The sequence below is a fragment of the Capricornis sumatraensis genome, chromosome 10 (assembly GCF_032405125.1).
Source record: "Capricornis sumatraensis isolate serow.1 chromosome 10, serow.2, whole genome shotgun sequence".
NCBI classification, from domain to species: Eukaryota; Metazoa; Chordata; class Mammalia; order Artiodactyla; family Bovidae; genus Capricornis; species Capricornis sumatraensis.
The window spans coordinates 1955368-1971689 of record NC_091078.1 but is presented as its reverse complement, the minus strand read 5'-3'; the positions used below and the strand labels follow the sequence as shown (position 1 = coordinate 1971689).

The window sequence follows — 16322 nt, the reverse complement described above, 5'->3', positions numbered from 1 at the left end:
CCTCAGAGAGGTGGAAAATGAAACTTGGAGACTCAGATTTGGGGGGACAGTGATGCATAATAAAATGTGTGTGGCCACCTTACAGTACTGCTCAGTTGCCAAAATATATAAAGTTGATATTTGAGTTCTATTTTTATAAAACAGTTCTAGATTTATGGCCATATGTACATGTGTGTTTATAGCCTTTTGATTTTAAGTTATAGTTTTGTGCTTTAAAGAAATATATGTGTGATGAAAGAACTGTATATTGAAAGCACTATATTCAAATTATTTAAAGACTGTAAGTCTATATTCAATAAAAAAGTAATGCCAAGAAAGATGGCATTGGCTGCTGTTGCTGCCCAGAAATGCTATAAAAACTTGTGTAGTAAATTCTGTCAGCTGGGTCAACAATTCATTCGCCTTTGTCTGAGGTCTGACAACAGCAACAGTGGATGAAAAACAGGAGCTGGGAGAGAAAGAGCAGGAAAGAACTTAGTCTCTCCTAGTGTGTGGCATGTATAGGGTGAGGGACAGAGAGGGTTCATGGGGTGTTTGTGATCAGGTTGGGTATAGAGATGGGTGTCTCCACCTAAGTCTGGAAGAACATGCATAAGCAGAATGAAGCGGAGGGAAAAGCATCAGGTTTGGAGGGGGGGATGCCTAAACTATAGACACAGCTCTAGCTCTGATAGCAAGATGGAGTGACTTTGGGGAATGTCACTTTCACCTCTCTAGCCCTCAGTGTCCTCATCTGTAAAATGGGAATATTGATATCAGCACTACCCATTTCCAGGGTTGTGGCAAAATGACATAAAATGGTCATTGTTCGAAAACTTAGAAGTGATATAAAAATTCGACATTCTTATTGCAGGCTCACAAGTGCATGCGCACACACTTCCTGAACCCTGCATGGTCCTGCAGCCGGCGCAGATATATTCCAAACTGCAAACCCCTCCACAACCCCAAGAGTCCACAGAACCGGAACTGTCATTGTTATCGTTTAGTCGCTCAGTCATGTCCAACTCGTTTCAACCCCATGGACTGTAGCCCAGCAGACTTCTCTGTCCATGGAATTCTCCAGGTGAGAATACTGGAGTAGGTGGCCCTTTCCTTTGATCCCCAAACCCGGGATCGAACCTGAGTCTCCTGAATTGGCAGGAAGATTGTTTATCTGGGAAGTCTGAACGAGAACCAAGATCCCTCCAAACAGAAGCCCAAATGCTTTCTGATCAAAGCCCAACAGGAACCTTCAAGTGTATGAATTTGTGTGATTGGGATGCAAAGGAGGCGTTATCCAAAAAGACATGGCTAAGAATATTCTAGGAGCAATGAAGGGGATACGAAGGAACAGGATGAAAGTAATGTGGCTTTGCTCTTGTTGGCCCCAAAATAACCAGATGTAGGTGACAGAGAAGAGTCACAGGCAAGCCAACCCCAATGAGCAAAATAATGCCACCCCTCTCCTGTTCGTCTGAAGGTCCTGGGAGTGGACATTGGCACACTCAGGTAGAAACGTAAGGAGGAGTCCCGCCCGGGTTCACAAGAGCAACCACGAGTTTCTAAATTACGCCTAAGCAGCTCCCCTTGGGGACAGAGGGAGAACCAGTGCCGTGGCTTCCCTTTATAAACTGAGGCAGCCTCTCAGCTTCTCTGTTTCTGAGTCTTTCTTCCACAGCGGCCTCTTGAGTCTGCAGGGTGAACAGTGTGGCATTCTCACATCACAAGAGAGGGCCTTTCTCAAAGCCCCGTTCACCCTCGTGTCCCAAGGACCAGCTCTCTCTTTGCTCTCTTCTGCTTCTTCCATCTCCTCGTGGGATTTCACTTCCTGTCTCTGTTCCTTCCACATCATTGGGTCCCAAGTTTCTGTCCTTGGCCTCCATCTCTTACATAAGAAACTGCAAGACAGCAGGCTGAACTGACAGAGGAGGGCTCCTTCCACCTATAAAACATATGCAAAAAGAGGAAAAAAGTTTAAGCACATAGTCAAGTTCAAAAGAAAGAAAATAAACCCACATTCTAGGGGGGGAAATGCTGTCCAAAACAGAGTGGTGAGCAGGAGCTAAAGGTGTACCGGACCAGACACAGACTCCAGTGGTCGACAGTGGTCTTTTCCACCCCTGCAAGTTGAGAGGACATAACCTCAGCCCAGCCAGGGTCGGAGATGCAGCTAAATGCCCCACACTAAACCAGAACCTCAGAGAGGTGTCCTAACTCTGTAAAAAGCACTAGAAACACTCTTCCCATCAGTCCAGGGGAGCACTGAGGAACCATGCTATTCACACACAGCTGCAGATGATGGAAAAAAGACATCCACAAGAAATTTAATTATAAATTTATGCTATATGTGGATGTAGAATCTTATTTCTAAAGCAGGCATTCCAAACCAATAATTTATTTAAATTGCCTAGGTCAGTAAGATCCAAAGGACCTCAGCAGGATCAATTACAAAACCACTTTCCACAACCCTGAACACACCAAACCCCCATGGGGGAAGACGCTGCATTAAAAATGAGGTCACGGGCAAAACACAAACAGAACAAGAAATGGCTTACGGGAGCGAAAGCAGCAGACAAGACAAACAGGTGAACAACACTACAAAGGCTAGAGAAAAGAGATGACTGAGAGGAGCCATGAAATAGATTCATTTAACATTGCAAAGAAAGAAAATCTATGAAAAAGGGAAAGAATGGGGGGAACGCACTATTTAAAGAGAAAATGGCTAAGAATATTCCAGAATCAAAAAAACACATCATTCTAAAACCCATGGTCAAAAAAGAAATAATAATGGAAATTTTAAAATATTTAGAGCAAGAAAATACAGACCTCATATCAAGACCTCTGGCATAGGAACTTCTCTGGCAGTCCAGCGGTTAAGACACTGTGCTTCGAATACAGGGGGCCCAGGTTCAGTCCCTGGTCGGGGAAGTAAAATCCCATATACCTCATGGAGTGACCAAAAGGTTTATTAAAAAATAAGATAAATAGATGAGTAACAGGGATTTACTGTATAGCACAGGAAACTGTATTTTTTTTAAAAAAAAAGCTTCTGCGATACAACAAAAGTGATGCTTTGTGGGAAATTCTTAACAACAGAAAAGAGAGGAGACTCAAGACTGATGAGTAAAGATGGCTTAAAAAAGTGAGAAAAAGGACCAACAGTAGACTCAAGGAAAGCAGAAGGAAGAGTGAACTCAAAGAAAGTAATAAAGACAAAAACAGCTATCAGTGAAAGAAAAACCGGAACGACAGAGGAGCTAAATGACGGAGAAGCTGATTCTTTGAAAAGACTAACAAAATAGAGAGGTCACAGGTAAAACCAATAAAATAAAAGGAGAAGGTTAGAAATAAGTAATATTATGAATAAAAACTGACATAACCACAATAAAGTAGCCAATAAAAAGATGGCAAAAACACATCAACCAGTTTATGTCAAAAATGTCAAAAAAACTCATATTGAAAATTTCTTAGAAAAATATAATTAATTAAGACTGATGTAAGAAGAAAGAAAATTTCTGGATAGTGCCATAATCTTAAACTGAAGTGGTGATTTAAAATCTTCCCACTCAGGGGATAAATAAATAAATAAATAATTAATATAAATCATAAGAAATGGTTAAGGTAGCTACATAAGATCAATATATAAAAGTCAACTTCATTTTATACAACAATAAAATCACAATGCTAAATACATGACTTAGGGAATTCCCTGGCAGTCCAGTGGTTAGAACTCGGCACTTTCACTTATGGGGATGAGTTTGATCCCTGGTCAGGGAACTAAGATTCCATAAGCTACACAGTGTGGCCCCCTCCCCAAAAAAAATGAAAAAAAAATACATGACTTGCAATAAATCTAACAAATCACATGTGAAACCATCCACAGATAATGAGAAACAACACTTAAAGGCATTGAGGAAGATCTAAGTTAAGGGGAGGTGTGTGTGCGCACACGAGCTTAGTCGCGGCTGACTCTTTGTGACCCCAAAAGCTGTAGCTCGTCCGCTCCTCTGTCCATGGGATTTCTCAGGCGAGAACACTGGAGTGGGTTGTCATTTCCTTCTCCAATGCATGAAAGTGAAAAGTGAAAGTGAAGCCGCTCAGTCGTGTCCGACTCTGTGCGACCCCATCGACGGCAGCCCATCAGGCTCCCCTGTCCCTGGGATTCTCCAGGCAAGAACACTGGACTGGGTCGCCATTTCCTTCTCCAATGCATGAAAGTGAAGCCGCTCGGTCGTGTCCGACTCTTCGCGACCCCATGGACTGCAGCCCACCAGGCTCCCCCGCCCCTGGGATTCTCCAGGCGAGAGGACTGGAGTGGGCATGAGGAAGATCTAAGTTAAGGGGAGGTGTGTGCGCACACGAGCTTAGTCGCAGCTGACTCTTCGTGACCCCATATGCTGTAGCTCGCCTGCTCCTCTGCCCATGGGATTTCTCAGGCGAGAACACTGGAGTGGGCTGTCATTTCCTACTCCAGAGGCCCTTCCTGACCCAAGGATCTGTCTTCTATGTCTCCTACATTAGCAGGGGGGTGCTTTACTAGCGCCACGTGGGAAGCCCCATAGGAGAGGTATTTCAGTATGGTGTACAGGAAGGCCTCAGAAACATTCAGTTTTCCCCCAGTTGATCCCTAGATTCAATGCAACTCCAGCAAGATTCTCAGTGGGAGAGCTTCTGTTTCTGGTTACAATAGAGTAGTTTAACTCAGACTATGCCTCCTACGTAAGATATCTTTAAAAACCTGGCATATATATTTTTAAAATCTTCTTGAAAATCATAAAAGAGCTAACTGGATTAAGATCGGGGAGACAGTGAGAGCAAGCATAGCACTGAGATGCTTTTTCTCTGGAGCTATCTAGTGATCTTGAATAGGCAACCTAAAAGATGAGATGCAATTTTGAGTTTGCAGAGTTAGGCTTCCAAAAACTGGAGTATTAAACACCACCAAATGAATCTTGGTAAGCCACCACCCTCATTGGGCCAGGATTCAAAAAAGACTGCACCACAGTAATGAGGGAAAAAAATACAAATAAACCAACCTCCACATGGACTGCAGCCCAGTTTCAGGCCATCTGGATGGCTAAGCAAATCTCAGACCCTGAAATTGTATTAAGATGATCCTGTGTTGCTCGTGCTACCAGGCCCAGGCAAGAAGTGAAAAAATAAAGTCTTCCATAGAGGAAAATAACATCATGCTTGGCCTCAAGTTATTTTTACAAATAATTTTTCTAATACAGTGTCCAGTACACAATTAAAGTAAACCAAGCGCTCTAGGAGACAAGACAAATCAACAGAAACTAGCAGAAAGAACAATATAGACGGACAGACAGGGTCTCCAGATAGTGGAATTCCCAAGCACAGAGTATGAAACAAGTATTTTTATATGATCAAGAAGATAATACCAGGCCTAAAAACCTTGGCAGGAAACTCAACTCTATGAAAAAGTGGCACAGCAAATTTGAAAAGGAACTAAACTAAAATTCTAGAGTTGAAAAACAAACAGCTGAAATAATGCATGAGATTGATGGGTTTCATAGCATCAACTTCAGAGAAAATTAGTAAACTGGATTACAAGCAAAAATGAACGTATGTACACACACACACGCAATCCCAAAAGAAGCATGGAAGAAAGACACAGGAGAGACCTTGAGAATAATACAGTGGGAATGCAATGGGAATGCGTTGAGAAAGTGTAACATAGATTTAACTGGAGTCCCGGAAAAGTGAGCAAAGGGGCCAGAAGCAACATGTGAAGAGATAATGGCTCAAAATTGTCCAAAAACAGATGAAAGACTTAAACTCACAGTTTCAAGAGTTCCAACAGATACCAGGCTAGAGAAATAAAAAGACATTATACAGACCTTACAAAGGTTTCCAATTTATACCACGTGCCTGACTTACCTGGGGAGGTGACTTGGCCATTCCAAGCTTCTGTTCTGTAAATAGAAAACATAACCTACTTCATAGGAACGGCAAAATGATTAAATGAGATAACACGGAACGTGCTTAGCTTGTCGCCTGACATAAACTTTTTGTAACTAGCCCTATATGCTGTTAACTGCTATTATTTATCGTTAACACTTGCCACACCAGGTTGAAATTTTTACCGTTTACCGTTTACCGGGTTGTGAGGGTCGCGAGAGCAAGTGGCTTCCGACATCACTACATTCTTCTGCCCCCTCAGACGTAGGCACATAGTAGGTGCAGGCATTCAAGTTTCCTCATCCCCAGTCCCCACGCCAGGCACTTGGTTGGTGGCATGGGGTGCAGATCCTCCGGCTCCACCCACAACCTCCGTGGCCCCGCCCACCCATGCGTGACCACGCCCACCCCCGCCAAAGGCCCGAAGAGCAGTTGCCTAGCAGTGTGTATTGCGCCGTTACCCCGGCAAGAGTCCTGGCCATGCCCAAGAACGCGCAGGTCGTCGTGCGCTATGGGCCATACAGCTCAATCGGTCTGTCAGTGGAGCACCGCACCTATCGCCTGGAGGGCCTGCTAGGTAGGCAGCCGAGCGCCCAAAGGCCATCCAAGGGCCAAAGGGCCATCCAACTGCATGGACTCAGGGGCACCCCAGCCTCTGAGCATCTGTGCAGGCTGTGCCCTCTGCCTAGACTTCCTTCCTTCCTTTCTCTGGAAATCTTCCCTAAACCCCTGCTGCCTAGTATTAAGGGGAGAACACACATACACGGTGAGCCCACTGGGTGCTGAGTAGTAAATTTCCCGAGGTTACATGCCTGCTTTACACACTGGGAAACTGAGGATCAGGAGTATCAACTTTTCCAAGGTCACTTGGCTGGAAAATGGCAGAGAGTCTATTCCTTGATCTTTCATCCATACAATAAGCCTTTACCGAGCATCTGATATTTGCTGGACACTCTTCCAGGTACTGAGGACACTCTGGTGAACAAGATGCAGGACCCTGAAGTGCGTGTGTCCTTGTCGGCTACTAACTGTCAGCTGTGCCGTGCTTCTGGTAGAGCAGCATAACCACAGTGGGACCTCCCACTGGCCATAACTGGAGGGGAGAGGAAAGAGAACTAGAAAGACTTAGTTGCCTGAATTACATTTGAGTTGAGCTTTAAAGAATGAGGAGAAGCTAACTAGGGAAAAGGAAGAAAGAGCATTCCAGGCAGGGGGACTGATGTCTGCAAAAGCTGGAAGCATGAACAAATGACCTGTGTCTTTGTTGAACTGATGAGAGGGTGAGGCTGGAGAGGTGGACAGAGGCCAGATCCAGCAGGCTGTATTGTATTAGGCAGGGGAATGAAGTTTTGGCTGCTGCAAGTAAGACAGATTAGAGGAGGCCAGGAATGGAAGCAGGGAGATAAGGGGTCCAAAGGAGAGAGAATAGTAGCTTGGGCCAGAACAGCCATAAAGGGGTGGTGGGTTAAAGTAAAAGTATTGGTGCTCCCTACGAGGATGGAGATGGGAGGAGCGGGTCAGGAGGATGTGCTTCGGATCCAGCCAGTGTCTGGCTAGAAAACCCCAGAGTTCACAAAAACACTGCTTGAGCTAATAAAATCAGCATGGTTTAAGTATGCAAAATCAACACACAAAAATCAGTTGTAATTCTATATCTAGCAATGAACAATCTAAAAAGGAAATTAACAACTCTATTTACAATAGCATCTAGAAGAACAAAACACATGTGAACAGATTTAACCAAGGAGGTGCAAATCTTATACACTGAAAACTACAGACATTGCTAAAAGAAATGAGAGAAAACCAAAGTAAATGGGAAAATACACCGTGTGCGTGGATTGGAAGACTCAATAGTGCTGAGATGACGATACTTCCCAAAGTGGTATACAGATTCAGTGCAATTCATATCAAAATCTTGATGATGGTTTTTTTTTCAGAAATGGAAAAAGTCGTTCTAAAAGTTATAGGTAATTTCAAAGGATTGAGACTAGCCCAAACAATCTTGAGAAAGAACAAAGTTGGAGGTATCACACTTGCTGATTTCATAACTTACTCAAAATTATAGTAATCAAAATAGTGTGATCCTATCATAAGGATAAGCACATAGAACAATGGAATAGAATCAAGAATCTAACAGTAAAACTGTCACATTTCCAGTCAACTGACTTTTGCCATCAGTGTCAGGACTCTTCAATGGGCACATTTTTTATTCTTTAACAAATTTTACTGGAAAAACTGGATGTCCACATGAATATCTTTTGAATAAAATTAGACTTTTTTATACCATATTTAAAAACTAACTCCAAACAGATTAGAGGTCTAAATTTGGAAACTAAAAAACTCTTAGAGGAAAGCATAAGGGCAAATTTGAATGACCTTAGATTTGTCAAGTATGTCTTAAACAGCAAATCATCGGTAACAAAAGAAAAAATAGAACAACTGAACTTCATTACAATTGAAAACTTTTGTGCATCAAAGAGCAATACTAAGAAAGTAAAAAGAAAATCTAGAATGGGAGAAAAGATTTGCAGATCATACGTCTGCAAGCAGGACCTCTCATTGTCACTGGAAAGCTTCGTAGGCTTTCTAAACCAGCCTCCCTAGGACTCACCAGTCTCTCCTGCATTTTTCCATCTCAGTGCCTGGCAGTGCCGTTCTTTCACTTGAACCAAAAGCCCTGCAGGCACCTTCCTCGCCTCCCTTTCCCTCACACCCACTTTCGTCTAGCGGCACATCCCGTTGGTTCTATCTTCGAAGCACCCTGCAGAATTCAGCCATGTCTTACCTTCCCTCCCACCACCCTCTGGCTCTTTGTCCAAGCCACTGTCAGTCACCTGCCTGGGTCCCTGCCCTGGCCTCCTCACTGAGTCCCCTGTGACCACCTTGTCCGCTGTAGTCTGTTCTCAGCCCCAAAGCCAGGCGATGCCATTAAACCTGAGTGAGAGTGCAGCCCTTGCCTCCAAGAACACTCTGGTTGCTCTTAGCTCACTCAAGGGAGAAGCCAAAGGCTTACAGTGGGCAGCCAGGCCCCACGTGACTTCCCTAACCTCATTTCCTCCTTTTGCTGCTAAGCCTCTCCTCCTGTTCACTGTCATCCAGCCGTATCAGCCTCCTCGCCGACCTTGAACACACCTAGCCCACTTTTGTCTTGGAGCTTGGAAGTACTCTACTTGGGAAGCTCTTTCTACAAATTCCTGCCTGGTCTTCACTCGCTCAGCCTTCAGGTCTTTCTCAGAAGTCCCCTTCATGGGCAGCTGTTCCTCGAGCACCTCCACTGACATGTCAGCACTTCCCTCTGCCTCCATTTACCTCCCTTCCCTCCTCCTCTTTCTTCCTAGTGCTCGTTAGTATCCGACATAACTCTGTTTCACCTATTTCTCTTGTTATCCTTCTCTCCTACCAGGATTCCAGGGTAGCAGGGATTTTTGTCTGTTCTATTCTCCACTGTGTCCTGGAGTCTGAAACTGTGCCTAGAATGTCTTGAGGATGGACAAATCTTAGTTAAAATGAACCTGCAGAGAGCTGAACACTGGAGCCACCGAAGGTGAGACTGTGGAGGAAACAAAGGAAAGTTGGAGCTGGGCGGACCACAGGACACGGGGCAGTGGTCCCGCTGAGGGGGGCAAAGACAAACAGCCTGGAGGCGTAGGGTAAGATACGAATTTCAAGAGCAAATGGCGAACGGGCGCCGCACTGTCAGCAGGAGTTACCTTCAGAAAAAGATGAATTCATGATTGATGAAGAACACAGAAAAAGAGTGTTCTCAGAGGCCTGTGATGGGAGGGGAAGTTGGCACAGTCACTTTGAAGGGCAGCCTGGCAGCGTCCTGAAACTTAACCACACACCGTGGAATCCAGCTGCTCCATCTCTCAGTTACATCGACATGTAAAAGCTCACACACACACCTGGAAGCGTGCCCAGGAACGTCTTCTGCATTCCTTGGTCATTGTGAAAAATTGGAAACAACCGGAAAAAGGAACGGCTGGATACATTGCGGTTCATCCATCACGTGAAACCCACTGTGGCAGATCTGTGTATACTGACAGGCTGGATCTCCACAGCACAGTGTTAAAAGACTAAAGCATACTCCTGAATTTTACCTACACTATGAGCTCGCTTCCATTGAAAAAGACAAAGGGGGGAGGAAGTATTATAAGGGATTTTTAAATTTTTGTCCTTCGTTTTCTGTGATTTTTAAGGTTTTTAAGAAATCAGTAGTCTGCATTACATTCACCATCTGATAAGACTGAGAGTTTACAATACTTTTTAGCAGCCCGAGTATTTTAAGAAGCAAGGAAGCAGGTAGGTCTGAGCGTCAGTCTGCTGGAAGGTTGTGGGGAAGAACTGTGTGAGTCATCAAATGTACTGATGGGTCTTTGCCCCTGACAGTTTAGGTTCCGAAGGGGGGCTGAGGCTGCAGCCGCAGGATGTGAGGGAGTGGGTGAAGATGAGGAAATAGACAGTCCAGGCAGCTCTCCCCACAGTAGGGGAGGGGAGGGAGTATTTTGAGAAAATTGAAGGGAGAATTTGTATGGTTGAAGGAGACTTGAGTACTGCAAGGTGTCAGCAGGTGGTTGATTTTTAAAGTTAGCTCTGTGTATCCCTGAATGGTAATTTATACAATTCTCTCAGCCAATATTTACTGAGGGCCGGTGACAAGTTCCAAGGTGTTAACAGAAGCAAAACAAGGAGCATCTGCTCCCCTCTCTCTGTCCAACACTCCCCCATCCCTTTAGACCCAACGAACATGGTGGCATAGTGGTTAAGGAACCCACCTGCCAACGCAGGAGACACAGGAGATGTGAGTTTGATCCCTGGGTCAGGAAGATCCTCTGGAGGAGGAAACGGCAACCCACACCAGTGTGCTTGCCTGGAAAACCCATGGACTGGGGACCTTGGCAGGCTGCAGTCCATGGGGTACACAAAGAGTCAGACAGGACGGAGCACACAGGCCCACACAACATCACACCAGGCACGGAGAGGTGCCTTTGCAGACCCGCGTCTGTAAAACCTGCCCCCAAGTTCTGTGTGTTTCTTTAAAGATCACAGTCCTCTATCATTTCCCGAAACCCTGCTGGCTTCGGAAATATGCCTGATCGCTCCTGAACTTACCCTGCCCTTAAGCAATCTGAAATGTCTAGTTCTTTCTTTATTACCATGAATTATAAAAGCTCAGCAAATACGTCCTGACTATGGCCTCAAGACTGATGAAACTAAACCAACTCATACTTAACAAAGAGTGTTAAGTTCCCTAGCCACGGTCACACCTTGCCTGCTGTACTTAAGTCTGCCAGATGACCTGCTACAGAGGAAGAGACTCATGGGAATAGAATCCGTCCCTATTTAGCTGAGATGCTCTGGGTGCCATCCTCCTGTCCCTAGTTATGCATTAACTGCCCTTGTTAATGGTCATCGACTTTGCATCTGTGGTGAGCAGAGGAGGGAGAGATGCCTGTTTGCTTGCCTTGACTTTCTAAATCATTTGTAGATGGCACAGTTACACCAGTATTGAGAAGAGGGAGGCTTTTCCATATCCCTCCAGTTCACCCAGCTCCCCCATGAAGAATGAGGTGCCACTTCAAAGAGTCAGGCTATCTGCAGGTGGCCTTACAGCTTCTGGTTGATTTATGCTGGAGTTTAGCCACTGCCTTTGCAAAGACTTTGTTGCACAGAGTATATTTATCTGACCTTTCTTTGAATAGGCAACCATAGCAGCTCATAGGAAAAAAATGGGTCCTCCACGTAGAGAGGTGGCATTTGGATGAACTGCAGGAATTCTGGTCCTTCTCTGAGTGTGATCCCTTAAGCCTGTACTCGCTGCCCTCCTGCCAGGCTCAACACATCCTGGACTGTGGACTGGTGAGAAGCGGATGGCCATCCTGAGGATGAATAGGCAATGTAGACTCCAAGGTGACTTATCCCTTTAATAAGAAGCAGATTTATGTCCAAAGAGTCATTGGAGGTGTCCAGTGCCATTATGAGCTTGTTTATTTCAATGAGCTGCATTAACAGGCCCCTCTCCGCCCTGGAGGAGGATGGATTCTGGTCAGTGAAGGAAAAAGAGCATTATAAGGCAAATTGAAGAAGGACATGCTCTGTTACGAGGACTTCTTCCTGGGAGGCTTCATCTGCTCAGATATTGAGGCAGATGCCCATTCTTCAGCACTGCCCTCCACCTCCGTAGGGTGGGTTATTTGGTGGATCAAACCCTATGTCTTAGGTACACCTTGCGTGAAAAGAGCGCCGCTCTTCTCATAAAACGAACCCCAAATCCAGAGGTTCCTGTGAGGCTCGGTCAGATGTGCCCTGCAGAGAGGGGACCATGTCGGATTGTGGGGGCTGGGCACATCTTCCCAGTTCTCCTACAAAGCCTCTTGTCCTTATCCTGTGGCCACAGGGGCCAGCCCCAGACAGAACCCGCGCTCCTTCTCTCCAGAACCCCCAGGCTTGGAGGTTATTAGGAAAGAGGTGGAGTGTAAGATGAGAGTGCAGAAGCTGTTTTGTTCCCGATTTTTTCCAATCAAATTGAACTACATGTCCTAGGAGTGTCTTCAGACAATGCACAACCAGGGTTGTGGAAACCAAATTTCCTCCCACCTACCAGTTTGCAGCTTTTCCCTCTCAGGCTGTGCCTCCCCTCTCCTGAGCGGGCACTGCCAGGGGGCATAGGACCCCCAGAAAACCACCTATAGACAGTTATCATGCCTTTATGCCCTGGAAAATCCACTCGCTATTCCAAACTGGGCGGACGGCTTCATTTAAATGAGTCCCTGGTCCAAACTGAGTGCCTCCCTCCAAAGTCGTTTAAGACGCTGAAATAGAATGCAGGAACACAAATATGCCACAGATGTGGGTGTTCTGTGCAGGGAGATATTAGCAGACACGAGGACAATTAGGGCCACCCCTGGGCGCCCAAGGGGCGCTATCCTGTTAATGGAGATCCTCGCTGAGTTGCTTGCTGAAGTTCCTTTCCAGAAGTGAAATTAAAATCACACAATCAAAATGTTCACAGTTGGGGCTGGATGTTCTTGAACTGATTGAAAGATGAAGAAGTGGACACGCCAACATTTTGAAACAGCAATTGTCTCTGTAATTAAATGCAATTAACTATCATAACTGTTAGCTTTTCTCCACATAGGCCTGATTGAAATGCTGAAACTTTGAAAAACATGCCCTCCTCCCATCTGATTTCTCTTTCCATCCTCACCAAAATTCTCACTGACAAAGACTGCCAAATGTGGTGATTTAGTGCACAAACTCCAACACAGAGGTTATAGTGTGAACATATCAGGACCTGGGGAGAAATGTGTTGGCGAAAACAGAGCTCCAGGCTGTCCCATGCACGCCATTTCTCCTAAGCCCATATACCCTTGCATTTCCATAATAAAGAATAAGTTTTTTAATAAAATAACCATTTTCCCATAGCTGATCTCTAGGGAAGGCACTGTTGAATGAAATAACTACAATGCAGATTCCAAAGAGAAGAATAAAAATGTAGTCCATTAACTTTGAAAACATTTTTTTCTCATTGTTATTAAAAAGCCTAGAATATGCTAAAAGAATTTTTTTCAAGTTTCTCATCATCTCACCAGAGAGATAACCACTGGATAGTTCCCTTTTTCCTAATAAATACACATACTTTCATTACACGGAATACATATTTTTAATACATCTTAAAATGTAACCCTGATTTTTTGCTTATATTACAAATATTTTTCTTGCTATTAATTCATAGACTTTTTTAAATGTCAAAATAAAATCTTATCATGTGCCTTTACCACCATTTACTTGACCATCTTATTATTGGGCATGTAAGTGATTCACAGTATTTCATCACTAATTGTATAATAGTATATGCCTAGAGAAAGGAGCTTATTGTTGTAAAGTCTGCATTTTTTTTTTTTGTAAGTGCAATTTCCTGGGTCAGAGATTAGAATCATTTTTTTAATTCTAATTTTTGAGGCATTTGAGACTTTTGACATTTACTTCCAAATTGCCCTCCAGAAAGGTGACCAACTGATATTTCCATTATCAGGATAAGAATTTACCTAATTTCCTATATCCCCTCCAACACTTGAGTATCACCTACTATGAGGAAGACTCAAAAACTCTTCCTAGAGAAAGCTCATATTTTCACTGACCATGTGACTCTGGCACAGACCACAGCCCAAACCGAAATTTCTCAGGCCTCTGGCTGTGCTTCCCAGCAGAGCGGAATGCATGCCAGGCTGTGCCAGGTGGACACCCACCGGGGAGGTTGAGTTACGGCCTTGAACAACTGGAGAGCAGGCCAGTAGCGGCCATCCATGAAGACATCTGCACATCGGGCCCGCCTGTCCCCGGGGCGCCCACACCCTCCTCCGTCTTTTCCAGCTGTGCTGGCTGAAGATGGACACCAGGTCCTCCTGGAGAAGATCGAAGACTGGAACATGGTAGAGCTCATGGTGAACGGAGAAGTTGTCTTCCGCTGCAACATCAAAGACCTGGAGTTTGGTAAACCCTCCCGCCCGCGTTTTGCTTCTCGAGGGCCCTTCTGTTCCTAGTTTAGTCGCCACTGTGTTCTGCCCAGATTCAAGCTGGGTTCCCTTCTGAGTTTTAAGTTCTTACTCTGTCGCGCACGAGTGAGTGCATCCTAAACCACACACAATAAAGGCCTTGATGCTCCAGGCTTCTTCATGGGACACCGAGAACAGAAGAGGGTTAGAAAGAAGATGAATCTTTAGCTCCAGACTACAAATGGGACTGTGCGCATTCAGGGAGAATAGGTTGTTTAGTGTTGCTTTTCATTTTAATAATGTGCGTTTTATTATTACTTGCTTTGAAAATGGTTTTGGTTCCGTTTGATTGTTTTATCCAGGCCGGCTAAGACAATTAGAGTCAATAAGCCGGCAGTGCGTGGCATCATCAGCCACAGTCTATGGGTTTCTTTGCCCCAGAGAGCTTTGGGCTTAGCAGGCTGGCATTGTGCATGCCTCACTCCGCTCAAAGCCAAAGCTTTCCCACTACACTAATACTCTATTAAAGGCTAGTTAACAATTTACACGCCTGGAACCTTCCGAAGTGCTCTCCTGGTAGAAGCTGTATGTATGTCTTCTATGATGACATTGTAAAATGTATAAAGCTGGCTAAAAGAAAATTATATCTATGTCCCTAGGAGGTGGCGGTAAACTAGACCCACTGTGCAGAGAGGCCAGGACAGCTGTACTAAATGCCTACTGATCTCCTCGCAGGAACAGGCATCCCATGTCAACAGAAGCGCAGCTGCCTCCGGCCATTCTGCAGTTCAGACAAAAGCGGCCATTCCAGGCCTTGGACGCTGGGCTCAGACAAGACAACACCCCCTGTCCTTCAGCCTGCACAGCACAGGTTTCTCACCTGGCTGCGAGGAAACAGAGCCCACAAAAGTAATAAAACCTCACCATTTGCAGCATCTCTCAATCTCAACCCATAGGGAGAGTGAGCCTTCCAATATCAGGTACACATTGAGCTGAAGGAAATAATAAAATGCAATCTAATAACAAGACGCCATCCCTTGCTAATAACGCAAAGTTGCCAGAAGCATCAGAGGCTCCACTCTACAGTAAGTGAAGAGAGAGGAGGTGGTAAAATTAAAGATAAGGCAGGAGGGGGATGGTGGGTGGGAGGACACTAGGCTTTGAGAATCTGAACCAAAAGTTCACGTCAGTATTTGGAAACCTGCCTATTCCTACAGGTTGACTTCTTGCTCCCAGGGGAATAATATTGAACATGCTAATATACAATCACCTAATGGAAAATATTTAGTTATTTTCCTTTAAAGCAAGCAAATGATCTCTGCCTTCTTTTGCATTAGCCAGACCCACAGGCTGGTCTGTAGAGGGCCCCAAAGAGGCCAGGACAGAAGGGGAAAGTCGCTCCCCATTCACTCTGGAGGAAAACAGAGTCGGTGAAATTAAAGAAGAGTTTTAGCTGTCAGTGCCAAGCTCAGCCATGTCAGAATGGTGTTCATTTTCCTTTGGGCTCTATGTACCAACTGTAGCATGCATTCTCAGCTGTAGAGGAAAGGGGAGAGATGTAGGCATGGGTCTAATGAGGTTAAATGTGAGGTCATGGTAAGAAAGCGTCACTGAAGAAAGCCGGATACAGAAGACTCTGGGCACTGTGTTGAAAGAGAAGCGCTTTCAGGGCCTGCAATAGGCAGCAGCTGGCTCTGGGCACACATCCCACAGGGAGGCGGCTACCCTGCGCCCTACAGCCTCCCTGCACCTGGAGAGCCATCCTTCCCATTGCTCCAGGGAGCCTCAACCCCCACCTGCACCCCAGAGCTTCAAAGGAGTCTGGGGCTCCATGAAACCACTTGGACAAGTTCTTTCTCGCATGTGATGAAATAAGGGATAGAATTTTCATTTTCAGCCCAAGCTTCACTTATCAGATTTTATTCAGAG

General features: G+C 45.0%; 1 protein-coding gene across 1 annotated transcript; it reads left to right on the top strand.

The window, feature by feature from the left end:
- Positions 1-6378: 6378 nt before the first annotated feature.
- Positions 6379-15117, top strand: C10H10orf53 (chromosome 10 C10orf53 homolog). Its single transcript, XM_068981545.1, has 3 exons — positions 6379-6475; positions 14272-14391; positions 15053-15117. The coding sequence occupies exons 1-3, from the start codon at positions 6379-6381 to the stop codon at positions 15115-15117; spliced, it is 282 nt and encodes a 93-aa protein (XP_068837646.1).
- The last annotated feature ends 1205 nt before the right edge of the window (positions 15118-16322 follow it).